The 14,976-nt window shown below is 38.9% G+C and overlaps 1 protein-coding gene across 1 annotated transcript in view; it reads left to right on the top strand.

The window, feature by feature from the left end:
- The first annotated feature begins 218 nt into the window (after positions 1-218).
- LOC126148548 (uncharacterized) overlaps positions 219-14,976 on the top strand; it is a 104,873-nt gene continuing 90,115 nt past the window's right edge. The window contains exon 1 of the mRNA XM_049915763.1: positions 219-722. Coding sequence (XP_049771720.1) covers positions 255-722 — 468 coding nt within the window. The 5' untranslated portion in view covers positions 219-254. The remainder of the gene's footprint in view (positions 723-14,976) is intronic.

The following is a 14,976-nucleotide window of genomic DNA, read 5'->3' as shown; positions in this document are numbered from 1 at the left end:
ACAAAGACAGTACAAACAGAACCAAAGTACAGGATCAAAGTAAAACGAACTCAGGTAATGGAGATGAATCTAAAAGGGGTGAGTTTACCACATACAAAAATTATGGTTATAAAATCCATGGAGATGAAAATAATTTTAATAATTTCTTAGATTCATCTCAGAAAAAACTTACAGATGTCTCAGCAAACAGAGAAACCTTCAGATCTTGTCCAACTGAGAAAGTCCACTGTGCCAGTGAGAACCTGAAAAATGCCATGAAGTATTTAACCGACTGCAAGAAACTACATTACCTAGGTGTTCTGTGTCGTATGGTGGCTCTGATGACAGACAACAGAGGTGTACTCCTTCTGGGAGATCATTCAGAAGCAGAATTTCTTACTGAAAGTTTCATTGGAATCTCAGCAGATTGTGTGCAAGCTGGGATGGAAATGAAGTGTGTTGCCAGCTGTTCAGGGTATAAGAAGTTCGTTGCATGGTGTGTGTGGTGTGGAGATAGTACCCCGCCAAAAGCAGCAGAAATTTGTCATTTGTTAGAGGCAACTTCAGATGCCCTCAACACATTGGCAGCAAATGGATTATATGGAAGCCATGTAATTGCACTTGCACCAAATACTGCCTTACTTGCAATAAAGATAAGGAAGCAAGACATACCAGTCCTCCTGACTGGTGACATAACAAACCAACTGGGTGATCTGAGTGTGGGAGACTTTCTTGAAGTTAAGGTAAAACATAGTTGTCCATTTTCTCATATATCTAGTTGATGCTTTCAACTTCACATAGTGTGAAATATTCACTAAGAACATTATACCCAATATATTTAACATATCTGAACCATTTTTAGTTTGTGGTATTTTTACAATATGGATATAAGTACTTAAAAATCCAAATGTGCTAAACACCTATCCCAAACTAGAAAAACTTCTAAGCACATGATTAGAGATAAAAGTGTCAAAAACTTTGAAAATCTCCCTCTCCCCCCCCCCTCTCTCCTCTCTCTCTCTCTCTCTCTCTCTCTCTCTCTCTCTCTCTCTCTCTCTCTCTCTCTCTCTCGAGAGAGAGAGAGAGAGAGAGAGAGAGAGAGAGAGAGAGGGGGGGGGGGGGGAGTTTCAGTCAGTCCAGTAACTCTGTGTACATAATTACACCCTCGCTGGAATTTTTCATTGATTTAAAAATATATGTGTTATTATATAATTCTACTAGTAAGATTTTTATATATTTTTCTATGACTTGCACTTTATTCCTCATCCTCTCCCTCACACCTTAATCTTTACTTTCCAAAGAAGGAACATTTGTTTCAGAAGTACTGGATCCCCCTTTTTTCCTTGATCCTGTTCACCCAATTTTAATCAGCTGATAGGTCTTTATATAAATTGTGGTATTTTATAGACCTCTTCCCAAAATTTCCCTGTTATGACCGAATGTTGTACCATTGCAGTCTGTCAGAGTGGTAGCTTTGCAGAGGTGTTACTAGTACATACAAAACATTTTTACTACACTTCACCAGTCCGGTGCAATCCATGAAACCATTTCATGGTGAAAATGTCAGAGAGAATAGGTATCGTTAAGCATTTTGCACAGAGGCTTGAAAGAAAAAAAATCAGTTAAAGAAGCATTAAGTTAGACATATGAGGGAGAGGGGAGTATTCCCCACCCCCCATTCAGAATTACACGTATTGTTTGGGCAATTGAACACTACTCAGAGAGGATTAAAAATAATATTAAATGGTAGAAACTCATTTCAAGGCATGACCAAACAATTTATTGGGTTATAAGACAAAATTTTCAGGCCTAGTCATTTGTCAAATAACTGGTGATTGGAAATATTTGTCAACACTGATGTTTCTAAGCTCACTGGAGTACATTTTTTTGCGCCCTAAAACCAAAACAAAAACTAAAGTACATTTTAGTGATACCTGTAAAAGAGTACTATTGTCACTTAGGAGTTATAAGGCATTGTAGAATTGCTACCAGGCAGTCATATGACCTTCCACCACTAATCGGCAGTGGAGTCATTTGTGTGTACCAGTTGGTTGCACGGAATCAGCACAGTGAGATGAGCATGCATGGAAGTTTATAAGAATGTTAGAAAGCAGCTGTTGTGTTTGGATGTCCCCATGACCATGTTGCTCAGTTTGTTGGTGTATCAACACAAAACGCACACTGTGACTTGCAGCCATGTAAGAGAGGGTGAGAACATTGGACATAAAAAGATCCAACCTACAGGAACCAGAGACTAGTTTCCCACATTGTTAGTGACAGTCGGTTCCAAACTGCATAGGAATTCATGCTGTCAGCGAATGCAGGTTCTTATCAACCAATTTTCTAGTGAACATTGTAAAGGAAACTGAATTCTGTGGACATTCTAGGCAGTTGCCTTACAAAAGGCCATTGCTCACTATTTCATGTTTCCAGTAGGTGAAACAACACAGAAACTGAACAGTAGATGACTGGGTGCCTATAGCGTGCTCCGAAAAACATTATTTTATCTCTTTCCAAATGATGCATGGCATCCAGTGCACCAGTGACCATCTAGTGCACCAGTGATCCAATGACATGTTCAAGTTGCAGTGTGGAAAGAGTTTAGTTCATGCCAGAGATTGAGCCTACAATATTCTGTGGATCAGTGGCAGTTGCTTTGTAAGAGCACGTGAACACGTAAACTTTTGACACCTTGCAGATTTATCGGTTATTTTTCTTTGATTGCTGTTAAACTTACCATAGATGCTGCAGTCTGAAAGATATGGCACTTAAATCTGCTGCGCTGCTGCCCCTCTAGACTCCTTGAAACTTGGCATCAGGGTCACAAGCACACTTTCAATTGTGCACATTTTAAGGATTTGTGCATGCACAACTCACATGATGAAATTGCCTTATGGGACAAATACATATGGATTTGATAAACAATGTGCATGGTTCACAGTGTGTACAGCTAGCCCTTGCCACTCAACTACATGTTTACGTCAGTGCCAAGAGGTGGTAGCAGACTGCGGCAGACTTTTTTCCCCATTCGCTCTTTATAAATCCTGTTAGATGATAGCACACTCCTCAGATATGCTAATTCACTCACTATATACTGTAGTAAAATTAGATCAGACATCAGTATATGTTAAAGTTGTACTGGTAGTAAGCCTATTTTGTGGGTTTCTGAATGAGCTATACTGATTAAGTTATGGATTTTTTCATACAATAATCCATTTGAGGTGAGGTGCTGAGAATCATAAGGGTCTAAAGCACATTACTGTCATTTGTGAGTCTGTAGCATTTATTCATGCTTCTGAAATTTGTTGATCTTACGGTGAGTCAGGTGTAGCTGCACTGTAGGCCCACATTGTACATATGAAAATTCACGTAAAGCTGTATCACTGGTTTCTCTGATATTCACTTAAATGTGGGATAAATAATGATGTGTTTTAGGCCCTTATGGATCTCGGCACCTCATTTGTATTCTAGTCAAATGACCTTGTTGGTAGACATTACTACTTTAGTTTAATTATTTCCACAAATGGCACCACTTTGTGTTTGGAGTGGGTTGTTTAATGTGCAGGAATCGGCTATCGTGTGCAGTGTAAATATGAACTATATGGAATCTATTTTAAATGCTAACAGAAAAGTGAAGCTGTGGAGACGGGTCACTAGTCATGCTTGGGTAGCTCAGTTGGTAGAGCACTTGCCCATGGATGGTAAAGGTCATGAGTTCGAGGCTTGCTCGAAAGTTTTAATCTGCCAGCAGCACACACTCCACTACAGAGTGAAAATCGCATTCTGGGAATAGAAAAGTAAATTACTAGGAAGAGTTAGCCGCAAAGGAACTAGAGCTTCTGAGAACAGATCCTTTGATTGATAGAGTGATGAAATCAAATAAGTCTGACTACAAGTGAACATTTAACCAGGAAGTGTACTGTTACCACAAATTGCTGTGTTGGCGCTGTGTAAAAATATCCAATTTTCACCCTGGAAGTAAATTTGTGAACTGATACACCTGTTAGGAATCTTGAACATTGTCCAAAAAAATTGAAAAGCACAAAAACTCCCATTTGCACAAAAGTCTGAAGTGGAGAGTTGCAAAAGCTTACACATTATTTGGTTATTGCCCTAAACTGATCTTAATTATGTACAAAACAATAAAATTTCACAAAACAATTATTTCTTTTATCACATAATTTATGCAGCATCATATTATTATTATTATTGGCAGTGGCTGTAGTTGTATCAACTTCTTGATAAGCATAACTGTTATACAGCAGATGCTGTTAATTTCACACTCTCAGATTTATCTGAATCTAAAAATTTGTGAACACCCAGAATGTACACACACGAGACACCACTGCTGTCTACTTTTTTTCATACTGTGGCTTGTGCCCTTTCAGTCAGGTTACGATGAAAGTGAACCAGGATGTTTACATTGACATTTTTCGTGACCAGATGTTCCCTTTCCTTCTGCATCTTCATTATGTGGACACTCCTGTCTTCCAAGATGGAAACAGCTGTGTTGAAAGGGCTGCATGCATATGAGATGTGATCTTACAGTAATGAATTTTTTTTTCTTGTGATCTTACAGTAATGAATTTTTTTTCTTAAAGAATCTTTATTTATTCATCAACATATACTTTGTCCCCTTCAAAGTAATCCCCTCAGATATTATACGCTTGTCCCAGGGCTTTTTCCAAACTTGGGAGCACTTCTCGAACTCACTTTTCATTATGGTGTTGAGCTTCTTTACCGATTCAGTTTTTTTCTCATCACTGGTGGCAAAACAACTCTTCAGTTTCTGGAATAGAAAGAAGTCATAGGGGGCCATTTCTGGCAAGTACTGTGGCTGAAGCAACATAATGGTTTTGTTTTTTGCCAAAGAAAATCAAGAACAAGCATTGAGGTGTGAGTGGGAGCATTATCATGATGCAATTTTCACTAGTATGCAATTTTCACTAGTGGTGGAAATTGTCTCTTTCTTTTGGACTGCTTCACAAAAACGGCACAGAACTTTCAGCTAGTATTCCATATTATTGTCTGTACCACCATAAGGCAGGAACCCATTGTGCAGAATCTCATTGTAATCAAAGAAAACAGTGAGAAAAACCTTCACATGTGATCAAACTTGTCAAATTTTTTTCGATCTTGGCTTGCCATGCAATTTCCATTGGGGTGATTGGGTCTTGTTTTTGATGTCATACCTGTACACTCATGTCTCATCACCTGTTATAACCTTTTTTATAAGTTCTGGATCATCAGCGAATCCATTCAGAAATTCGTGAGTGATGTCTACGCGAGGTCATTTTTAATTGAAATACAACAATTTGAAAACAAACTTTGCTCCTATTCATTTCATGCCCAAAACATTCAAAGAAGTTGCTTGGCATCAGCCAAAGTATATGCTGACACCATCAACAAGCTGTATGTTGGTGATTTTCCAGAACCATTTTCTTTACTTCTTCCATTTTGTTGTCAGTAATTGATGTGCGAGGCTGTCCGAGGCGGTCGTCGTTTCCAACATATTTGTGACCCTCTTTGAAATGTTTATACTACTTGCAAACTCTTCTCTTACTCATAGTAGATTTGCCAAAAGCCACAGTCAACATTTCAAATGTGGTGCTGCACTGTATTCCATTTTTCAAGACAAATATGATGCAAATTCGTTGATACATGGGCATAAAAGTTATCTGAAATATCATACCACTTCATAATTTAACCCTTAAGCGGTTGTGCAGGGTGTTCAGAACACCCCAGTCATCAAAATCGATTTATTAGTACATAATGGATAGGAGTATAACATCATGTTCTTTGGTACCTCTCTAGGACATGACATGAAAGTTTTGGGTAACAATATAATCTACAATGGAAGCACAAGTTCCAAGAAAACATGCAACAACATGCTTTGGGGTGTTGTCGGCACTCCGCCTGACTCTTCATGTTGCAGTGCTGTGAGAAAGCGCACAGTTGTGTTCTGTAGCAGATGCTCAAATTTTGTCACTCTGTGCAGTTAAGACAGCTATGGATTGTTACAAAATAGAACAAGAAAGAGTGCAGAAGCTTCTGAAAGAGGTCTCAGGCAAAAATTTTGAAGGAGAAGGAGAGAAGGAAGAGGAAACAGACAGTTGTGAAGATCTCTCTCATAACAGTGACTTAGAAACGGAGGATGAAGACAACATAGAACTGGAACTGCAAGTAAGTGCAGCGGATAATGAAAGCATAGACCTCATTATTCATCTCCCTGGTGCGAAAGCTATCGCAAAATCTGCGAAAACTGCTGTGGACTGTTTTTTTTTTTTTTATATTTATAAATGACATAATAATTAGAACGATTACATGGTGCACAAATATTTACATACAATACATTGGATCAAATTTCACAAGAGACCATGATGCCAAACCAACAAAAGAGGAAGAGATCAAATCTCTGCTGGGTCTGTTGCTATTGGCTGGGCATTACAGGACATGGCACTAAAATCTGTAAGACTTATGGGACATAAATGGTTTTGGAATTGCAATATTTCATTCAACAATGAGTTTAGGGCACTTTCGTTTCATGTTCCATTGTTTGAGATTCAATGATGTTCGAGGCAGACCACAGCGTAGAGAACTTGATCACCTAGCTATGTTCAGAGAAGCGTTTGAATTATTCATGCCAAACTGTGTCAGTGATTATACTAAGACTGAGTATATGACAATGGATGAACAACTGGTCACATTTAGAGGCAAATGCAGTTTCCGACAGTATATACCAAGCAAGCCTGCGAAATATGGTTTGAAAATTTTCACCGTATATGATGCAAGGACGTAGTATACTTTGGGGATGGAAATCTATGTTGGGAAACAGCCAGAGGGTCCCTTTTCACTGTCAAACTCGCCTAAGGAGGTAGTAAATAAACTTGTATGGCCTATCGAAGGTAGAGGACAGAATGTGAAACTAGACAGCTGAATTTGTGCCATACCACTGGCTGAAGAGCTCCTGAAACAGAAACTTACAGTAGTAGGAACTCTTGGAAAGAATAAGAGGTAGCTCCCTCCAGACTTAGTTTGCATGAGAGGTTGTGAACTTCGAAGCAGCCTTTTTGGATTCAGAAAGGATATCACCATAGTTCCATATGTGCCAAAGAAGAGCAAAAACGTTATTCTCCTTTCATCTTTGCATCATGACAGTGCCATTGACATTAATACTGTGGAGGAAAAGGAACCAGAAATTATTGCAATGTACAATAAGACCAAAACAGGTGTGGACACTATAGATGAAATGTGCGCTACTTATTCAACCTCAAGAAAAACTAGATGCTGGCCACTTTGCCCTATTTTTCCGAATGATTGACATTGCTCGCATTAACACTTTCATCACATACACAAATAATAACAATTAGAGGATTTCCTGAAGAATGTTTTTACGTGATGTCGGGAGGTCATTAGTAAATCCCGTAGTGTGCAAGAGAGCAGCCACTCACTCCCTGCCTAAACAAGTTAGACGGAAAGCCACTAAAATGGTGGGAATTGAAGACAGCAACAATGCACCACCTTCTGAACAAAGAATACTTAAGCCCAGGCACTGCACAGTTTGCCCTCAGAGTACTATGCTCGACGTTTAAAAGTTATTTGTATAAAGCACATGAGAAATGTGTGAAAAGTTTTACGACAACGCATCCCTTGCAGCCAGTGATAGTGACTCATTTCATAAAATGTTTGTATGAGTTGACTGAACAAATGTTTAGTTATATGTATAATGTCTTATACTTGTAATACAGTATGAAGAATAACAGAAATAAATAATTAAACAAAATATTGTAAGAAAATGGGAATCATTGCATATGTTTCAAATCACCCAGTTTAATACTAAAGTAATATTAAATAAAATTATAATGTACTGGGAGATAACATTCTACATAGCCATTTGTGGAGTAAACATATTCATATCAGTGATATGCTGCACAACAATGTCATTATAACCACTTTTATTTGGAGTGTTAGCAACACTCCGCATGACTATTAATGTTAAAAAAAGCCGTGTGACCGCTTAAGGGTTAAAAAACTCTGTTGGAGAAAGCAGTGTTTTGGCCACAGTTACAGTCCAGGGTGGTAATTCTTCTGGAAAACCTCAGATTCTCAGGGAATTACATTTTATGTGGAAAAAAATCCGGAAAAGCTCATGGAATTTCAGGAATTTCATAAAATCCCAGGGAATCCTGCATTTTTAACCTAGAATTGAAACAGGATTGTATTCAGTTTTGTAAATCATAACTCTTAAAGTACTTAATATCTGAAAGTGCATTAATTATATGGATATCTATGTTTAAAAACAGCAGTTAAACTACTGCTTGTGGCTGGTATATAGCTCAGCTGAAAGGAAAGAAGAGTCAATGTTGCAGTATGCCCACCTGCCACACCCTCCCCCCTCCTGCGCTCACTATTAATTTATCAGGAGCTTCTTGACAGAGTCTTCCTTCTCACACTTGTAATTCTCAGAGAACTATTTTTTTTTTTAATTTTTTTTTACAAGAAGGAGGTCAAAACGTTGGTTTCTCCAGCATAGTTTTTTACATTATGGTGCAGTACGATACTTTCATGTCAATTGACTCTGGCCATGGAAGCTTATGCAAATTATATCTTTGATCCATCTTTGTCGAAAGAAAAAATTTCTCGAGTACTTGAAAACATGTATAACCTTACCAAATGTCAACAATTAACTAAATATTGAAAACAGCTGGAAATGCAAACATACATTAGGAACATGTATACCAACAAGATAATTTATTTTTGTTTTGAAAATCGGGTGTATGAAGCCCACAAAATTAAAAAAATTCCCATTACTTTTTGATTACACATCATATGAGCTTGGTTTGATGAACACTCAGGCTCCCTACTGTACCTCAGCTGGCCAGCTAAATTGCTTGATATTAATCTCATAGAAAATGTCTGGGAGTGTTTGAAACAGTGGGAAAAATGTAGAACTCAACATCACCCAAGTTGATAGCTCTTCGGGATGTAGTGTCCAATGTATGACTTCAGATGAGCTGTGGCACACCTCTTCTGGACACTCTGCCTTTCTGAATTCAGACCGTCACCAATGTGTGAGGCAGTGTTACACATTGTTTAGTGCGATGTTTCCTAATTCTTTGCCAAGTGTGCTTCCTCAGCTGCCTGCAGTTATCAGTGATATTTTCATAAACTTCAAATATGCATAGAAGTAGCAATCTGTTTTGTACTCAGATAATTTTGGATATGACAGTTATCTCCATTCTTGCATAACAGCTGATACTTGTCTCATTTAAAGTGAATTTTACGAACTGCAAATGGTTTCAGAGATTATAGTTGCTGGGACAGCAGGTTACTCCGTAGGACTGCACTTTTCATAGAATGCTTTTGATCCTGGAACAGACAAAGACCTGTATAGAAAGAAAAAATAAATGTATAGATCTTTATGTGATGTCACATGATGGGACCACATGACATACATTGTTTTGCAGTAACAAATTCTGAAATGGAAAGAATAAATAAAAATTTAGGTAGTTGATGTGTGGAACATAGAAACACATAACGGCTCAATGATATTATTAGCAATCAAGCTACCACTCATTTTCTAGTTTATTCACACCCACACAACCATGTCTGCAACAACACTGGCTGTGAATGATTACTTAGGCTGTCACAGGTGTGAGAGGCATGTAGTAACTGGGAGGGAGTAAGATGAACATGCCAAGAACAGGGTGGGACAGTAATGACAGGCATGACAGAGGAGGGAGACAGGTGGCTCTGAGGGGCAATTGCAAAATGCGAACTGAAAATGGGGATAGTCATAAAACTGAGGAAGTGGGCATTAGTTATTTATTTATTTTCTTTGTGTTAGTGGTTGTGGGGAGGAAAGTTGTATGAAGAATGGTAGTAGATAAGAAGTGAAGCTAAGGGAATTGGTAAGGATTGGGACTGAGAAAGGATTATTGGTGATTTATGGTCAGAGGGATAGTGAGGACGGAGAATGTGATGGGCTTCTATCTACATTGTTCAGAGTGGCTAGTGCTGGAAAAAAAATGTATACTGAAGCAGCTGTATTGGTGTCATGATGTGCAGCCTGTTCAACAATTTGATGATTGAGTCCTCACGTAGTTACAATTGGCGATAGTTATTCACCCAAGAACAGGTCTTAACACCTAGGTCATCCACAGGAGAATGAGCTATGCTTCAGGAAAGGGAGCAGGATTAATATGGAGTTGTGTGGATGATAAGAGTACGCTTTTTGACGGTTTTTGATGGGGCCGGGTAGAATTTCCTTCATCTCTGGACTCCATGAGAGGTACTTGAAGCCCTGACTAAGATTGTGAATGAGATTTTCGTCAATTTCATCTTACAAGGTAGTAGGAGGAATACCGTCCAAGCAGTTCATCACTACTTTTGAGTTTCTTATTGCCATAGGAAGAGATGGTATGGTAAATAAATAATTTATTTGATAATGTTGGAAACTCCACGAGGCTGTTCATGGATGATTTAGATAAAAATTCACTACAATCTGCGGAGATTTAATACTTCGTGCAGGGCTTGCCGTCAGTATAGACCATGGAATGTATTGCACATAAATAGGCAAAAACATGCATTATTGTGCAGTTAGTTACTTGTTCCATGGATCAAATTCATGATGAATGCTATGATGAGGATTCCCATTCTCATCCCTCCTTCGCCGGTCTCCTCTTGTCCCCACTCTATCTGTCTGCCTTCTGTCATCATTCTCCCTGTCCGTTCATCACCTCCTGCCACTTCTTTGTATCCTCACCACATGTCTGCTCATCTCTTCCATCCCCATTTCTCTGTTCACCTCCTCCTGCTCCCACTCTCCCTGTGTGTCCATCTCCTCCTGCCCCATATCCCTATTTCCATCTCCTCCTACTGACAATCTCCTGTGCATCTCCTCCTGCTACAGTCTCTCTGTACACTCCTCATGCTTGCTCTTCCTATCCATCACCTTCTCCCCCTCTACCTATCCACTCCCCCCCTCCCTCCCTCTCTCTCCCACCCTTCTTTTCCCATCTCATTGTTCATCCACCCATGTCCCCACTCTCTTTCCATCTCCTCCCCCCTCTACTCATCTCCTCCTCCCTCCTCTCTCTCTTTATCAGTCTTCTTCTCCATCCTCTCTCTCTACCCATCTCCTCTCCCAAACCTCTCCCTCTTCATCTGTTCCTGACATCTTTCCCTATCCAGTTCTCCCTGCACCCTCTTCCTACCCATCCTCTCCTGTTCCTTCTCTCTGTCTGTCCCCCTTTATCCCTCTCTATCCCCTCCTCCTACCACTCTCTGTCCATTCCCTCCTCCATCCCTTCCACATCTCAGCCTTCACCTGGCCATGCCCAGTTGTTATGTGTAGTTCCTATAAAACAAGTTTATAAAGCTGGCTGATACTACCCGTACAATAGGTTTGTTGTGCAGGGCACCATATGTATCGATGACTTAAAAACAGTATTTTCGCCACTGACTTGCAGGTTGCCAAGCAAAGCTGATTGCCAAATCAGGCAGATACTACTCAAAAACAATACGCCTGCCGCGAAAAGCAGCTTACACATTGGGAGCTCTGTATCTGTTTCTTGTATCTGTCATTCAAAGCAGGTCAACAAGGGAGGCTGATTCTATACCCGCATAACATGCCTCTTGTGCAGGGCGTCTTATGCGGCCCATATCTCCTCATCCCCAGTGTCAGCCCATCTCTTCCTTCCCAACTCTGTAACAATCACTTCCTCCATCTTTCTGTGCCAACCCCTTCCTCCCAACCCCCCCCCCCACCACCACCAAATCTCTTTGGCCACCTCCTCCTCCCCCCTCTATTCATCTATCTGCTCCTATTCCCCCCTCTCTTTTTTCATATCCTGCTCCATTCTCTCTTTCTCTATCTCCTCTCCCCTCTGTCTCTCCATATCCTTTTCCATCCCTCTGTGTCATTCTCTTCCTCCTCCCTTCTTTTTCCATCTGCACACTACCCTTCTACACATTCCACCTCTCTCCTGCATCTCCTTCTCCTCTCCCCTCTCTCTTTCAAACTCCTCCTTCTGCCTCTCTTTGTACACCTCCTCCTCTCTCTCTCTGTCTGTCACCTCCTTTATTCCTCTCTCCATCTATCTTCTCCATCCCCCTCTCCAAGAACACCACCTCCTGCAAACTTTCTCTGTTCATCTTCTCCCCTGTCTGTCTTCTTCTCCTGCCCCCCCCCCTCCCCCCCACCTCTCCATTCCTTCCTCTACCAGTCTCAACCTTTCCCCAGCAGTGCACATTCGCTCATGTAGCCCCTGCTAAACAGTTTTATAAAGCAAGCCAATGCTACTCCAAGACGTATCTCATGAAGGCCAGCCTACAAGTGTGGAACTTGATGACCATTTCTTGCCCGTGACATGTTGGCCACCCTGAAAAGCAAGGATAGTGCAGACCAACACTTCCCACACAGCACCCCTGCCTATATGGTAGGGGCTGAAAAACATGGTTTGATCTTATCTCTGCTTCTATTGGAGCTAAGAGGCTATAAACAGCATAGTGCTGATATTTGTGAAGTTTGCTATTTGTGTGCCAGATTTGGTTGAGTTCAATCCAGGGATTTTGGAGAAGATTCCAGACATGCAATATGTATATACATACCAGAGTGGTGATTCTTCTGGAAAACCTGCAGTTCTCAGGGAATTACATTTTAAAACTTTTTTGTAACCTTACAGGGAACAACAATCTTGTAAGCTACATAAAATTAGTGAAAAACAGTCTAGATCACAATGGTTATTTTATTTTAAATGATCAGTTTTGGCCTAGCCTTACACCTCTTCAGGATACCACTGTGAAGAATAGAAATTGTGCTAGTTAAATAAAGAAGTCAGTGACTTAAAATAAAGTAATTTATGTTATATAGACCTTGTGCAGGCATGTTCGTGCTATGTTACGTCAATGTCAGTCCATAAGGAACGATTTACACAAATTATGTATCATTTAAAGATACAGTTTATTTAGAAGTGAATAATTATAAAAAAAAAGTAATGCCTACAGGACAGAACAGATTGTTAGAAGTAGTGAGTAGCTGTAATAAGATTGTTTAAAAATTATTTCTTGTAGTACCATCTGGTGGAAGTAATTTATTTAACAAGTATAGTATACCCATTGCACCAGCTATTTAATCAATAGAATGTGTGTTTTGTAAAAAAAATTACCACTTATGATAATTATACAGTAATTACACTATGTTGTGAATAATACAAAATTTAGTAGAATGTTGGCGCACTCTTCTGGCATGAACTTGATAACTATAGATGCCGTTGCCCTGGAGGCATTGTAGTAAGAGGGCCAGCAAACATCAAAGATGTATATCACAGGCTCCGTGTGTTACCATAATGACTGAAGTCGATCGCAGCTGTCAAAAATAATCAGGATAGTGTCTTCTGAAGTGGTTCCAGTAGAATTATTGCTATAAGTTGCCAGCAAAAAGCTATTCATACTCATAATACAAAATTTTTTACAAAAGAATAATAGTACTTGGAAGCTAATAAACTTATTTGTGGTGAAATTACATCAATGTATAAAATCTGATTATAAAATAGCATCTGATTGTACAATAAAACTGGAATGCTAGTCATATTGTTTAATTCAGAAATATTTTTTCACAAAAAACAAAAAATTGTTTGTATTAAACAATATGACCAGCATTCCAGTTTTATTAGGTGATCAGAAGTTATTTTATAATAAGATTTTATACATTGATCATCACATATAATGATTTATTGGCTTCCAAATACTATTGTTGTTTTGTAAAACAAGTCTGCATTACGAGTATGACTAACTTTTTGCTGCCAATTTATAGCAAAAATTATACAGGTGCCACTTCAAATGCATCTTGATTATCTTTGATACCTGCGATTGACTTTGTCGTGTCCATGATACACATCTTCGATATTTGCTGGCCATCTTACTGGGATATCTCCATGGCAACTGTCCATAGGCAGCAAGCCATAAGAGTGTGCCAATGTTCTACTAAGTTTTGTATTGTTCACAACAGATGATAATTATTTTACATAAATCCATTTCTTTAGTCTATACACATGTTCTATTGATTAAATAGCTGATGCTATGAGTATATTGTACTGGTTAAATAATTATTTCTGCGAGGTGGTACTACAAGGAATAAGAGAAATAATTTTTATATACTCACTGCTTTTAAAAATATGTTCTGTCCTATAGGCACTACTTTTTATAATTATTCACTTCTAGATAAACTATGTCTTCAAATGATATGTAATTCATTCCTTATTGGCTGACATTGACATCATACAGCATGAACACCTCCTCACCAGGTCTATATAGCGCAATACTGCCAAACCAACAACAGCAGTTTCAGTGACTGAGGTCTACTGACTTTTCTGGACATTGTCAGCTTCAGCTGATGGGTTACGATGCTTTGATTTTAATAAGTATAAATTACTTTGTTGTTAGTCACTGACTTATTTTTGTAATTAACACGATTTCTGTACTTCACAGCGCTATTCTGAAGGTGGCCTAAGAGTAGGCTGAAACCAATCATTTTAAATAAAATAACAATTGTGGTCTAGACTGTTTTTCGCTGTTTTTATAATTACATTTTACCTTGAAAATTCACAGAAATCTTATGGAATTTTAGGAATATCATAAAATCTCAGGAAATTCTGTGTTTTTAACTGTCACTGGAGTTTGATTTTATTGAATTTAATAAATCACAAGTTTTAAAATACTTACTATATTCAAGTGTGTTAATTGTATGAATATTATTCTATATAAATTATCAGTGATTAAAAACTGCTGTCAAGCTACTGCTTATGGCTAGTGTATCTCAGCTGATAGAAAAATTTAATTACTCTGAATTTCTTATTACTTCCGGTACCTGTGTCTCTTCCTCCCCCATTTCTCTATAATACCCTTCCACCCCCACCCAACACCAACTCACCCCTCCGCTCTAACCCATCTTCTCTTTACACTCCTGCCTGACAAACTTTGCTCTCACTCCAATCC

This window comes from Schistocerca cancellata, chromosome 2, assembly GCF_023864275.1.
Source record: "Schistocerca cancellata isolate TAMUIC-IGC-003103 chromosome 2, iqSchCanc2.1, whole genome shotgun sequence".
In the NCBI taxonomy this organism is placed as follows: domain Eukaryota; kingdom Metazoa; phylum Arthropoda; class Insecta; order Orthoptera; family Acrididae; genus Schistocerca; species Schistocerca cancellata.
Note: the sequence above shows the minus strand (reverse complement) of the source record. Positions and strands in the feature narration are given on the sequence as shown.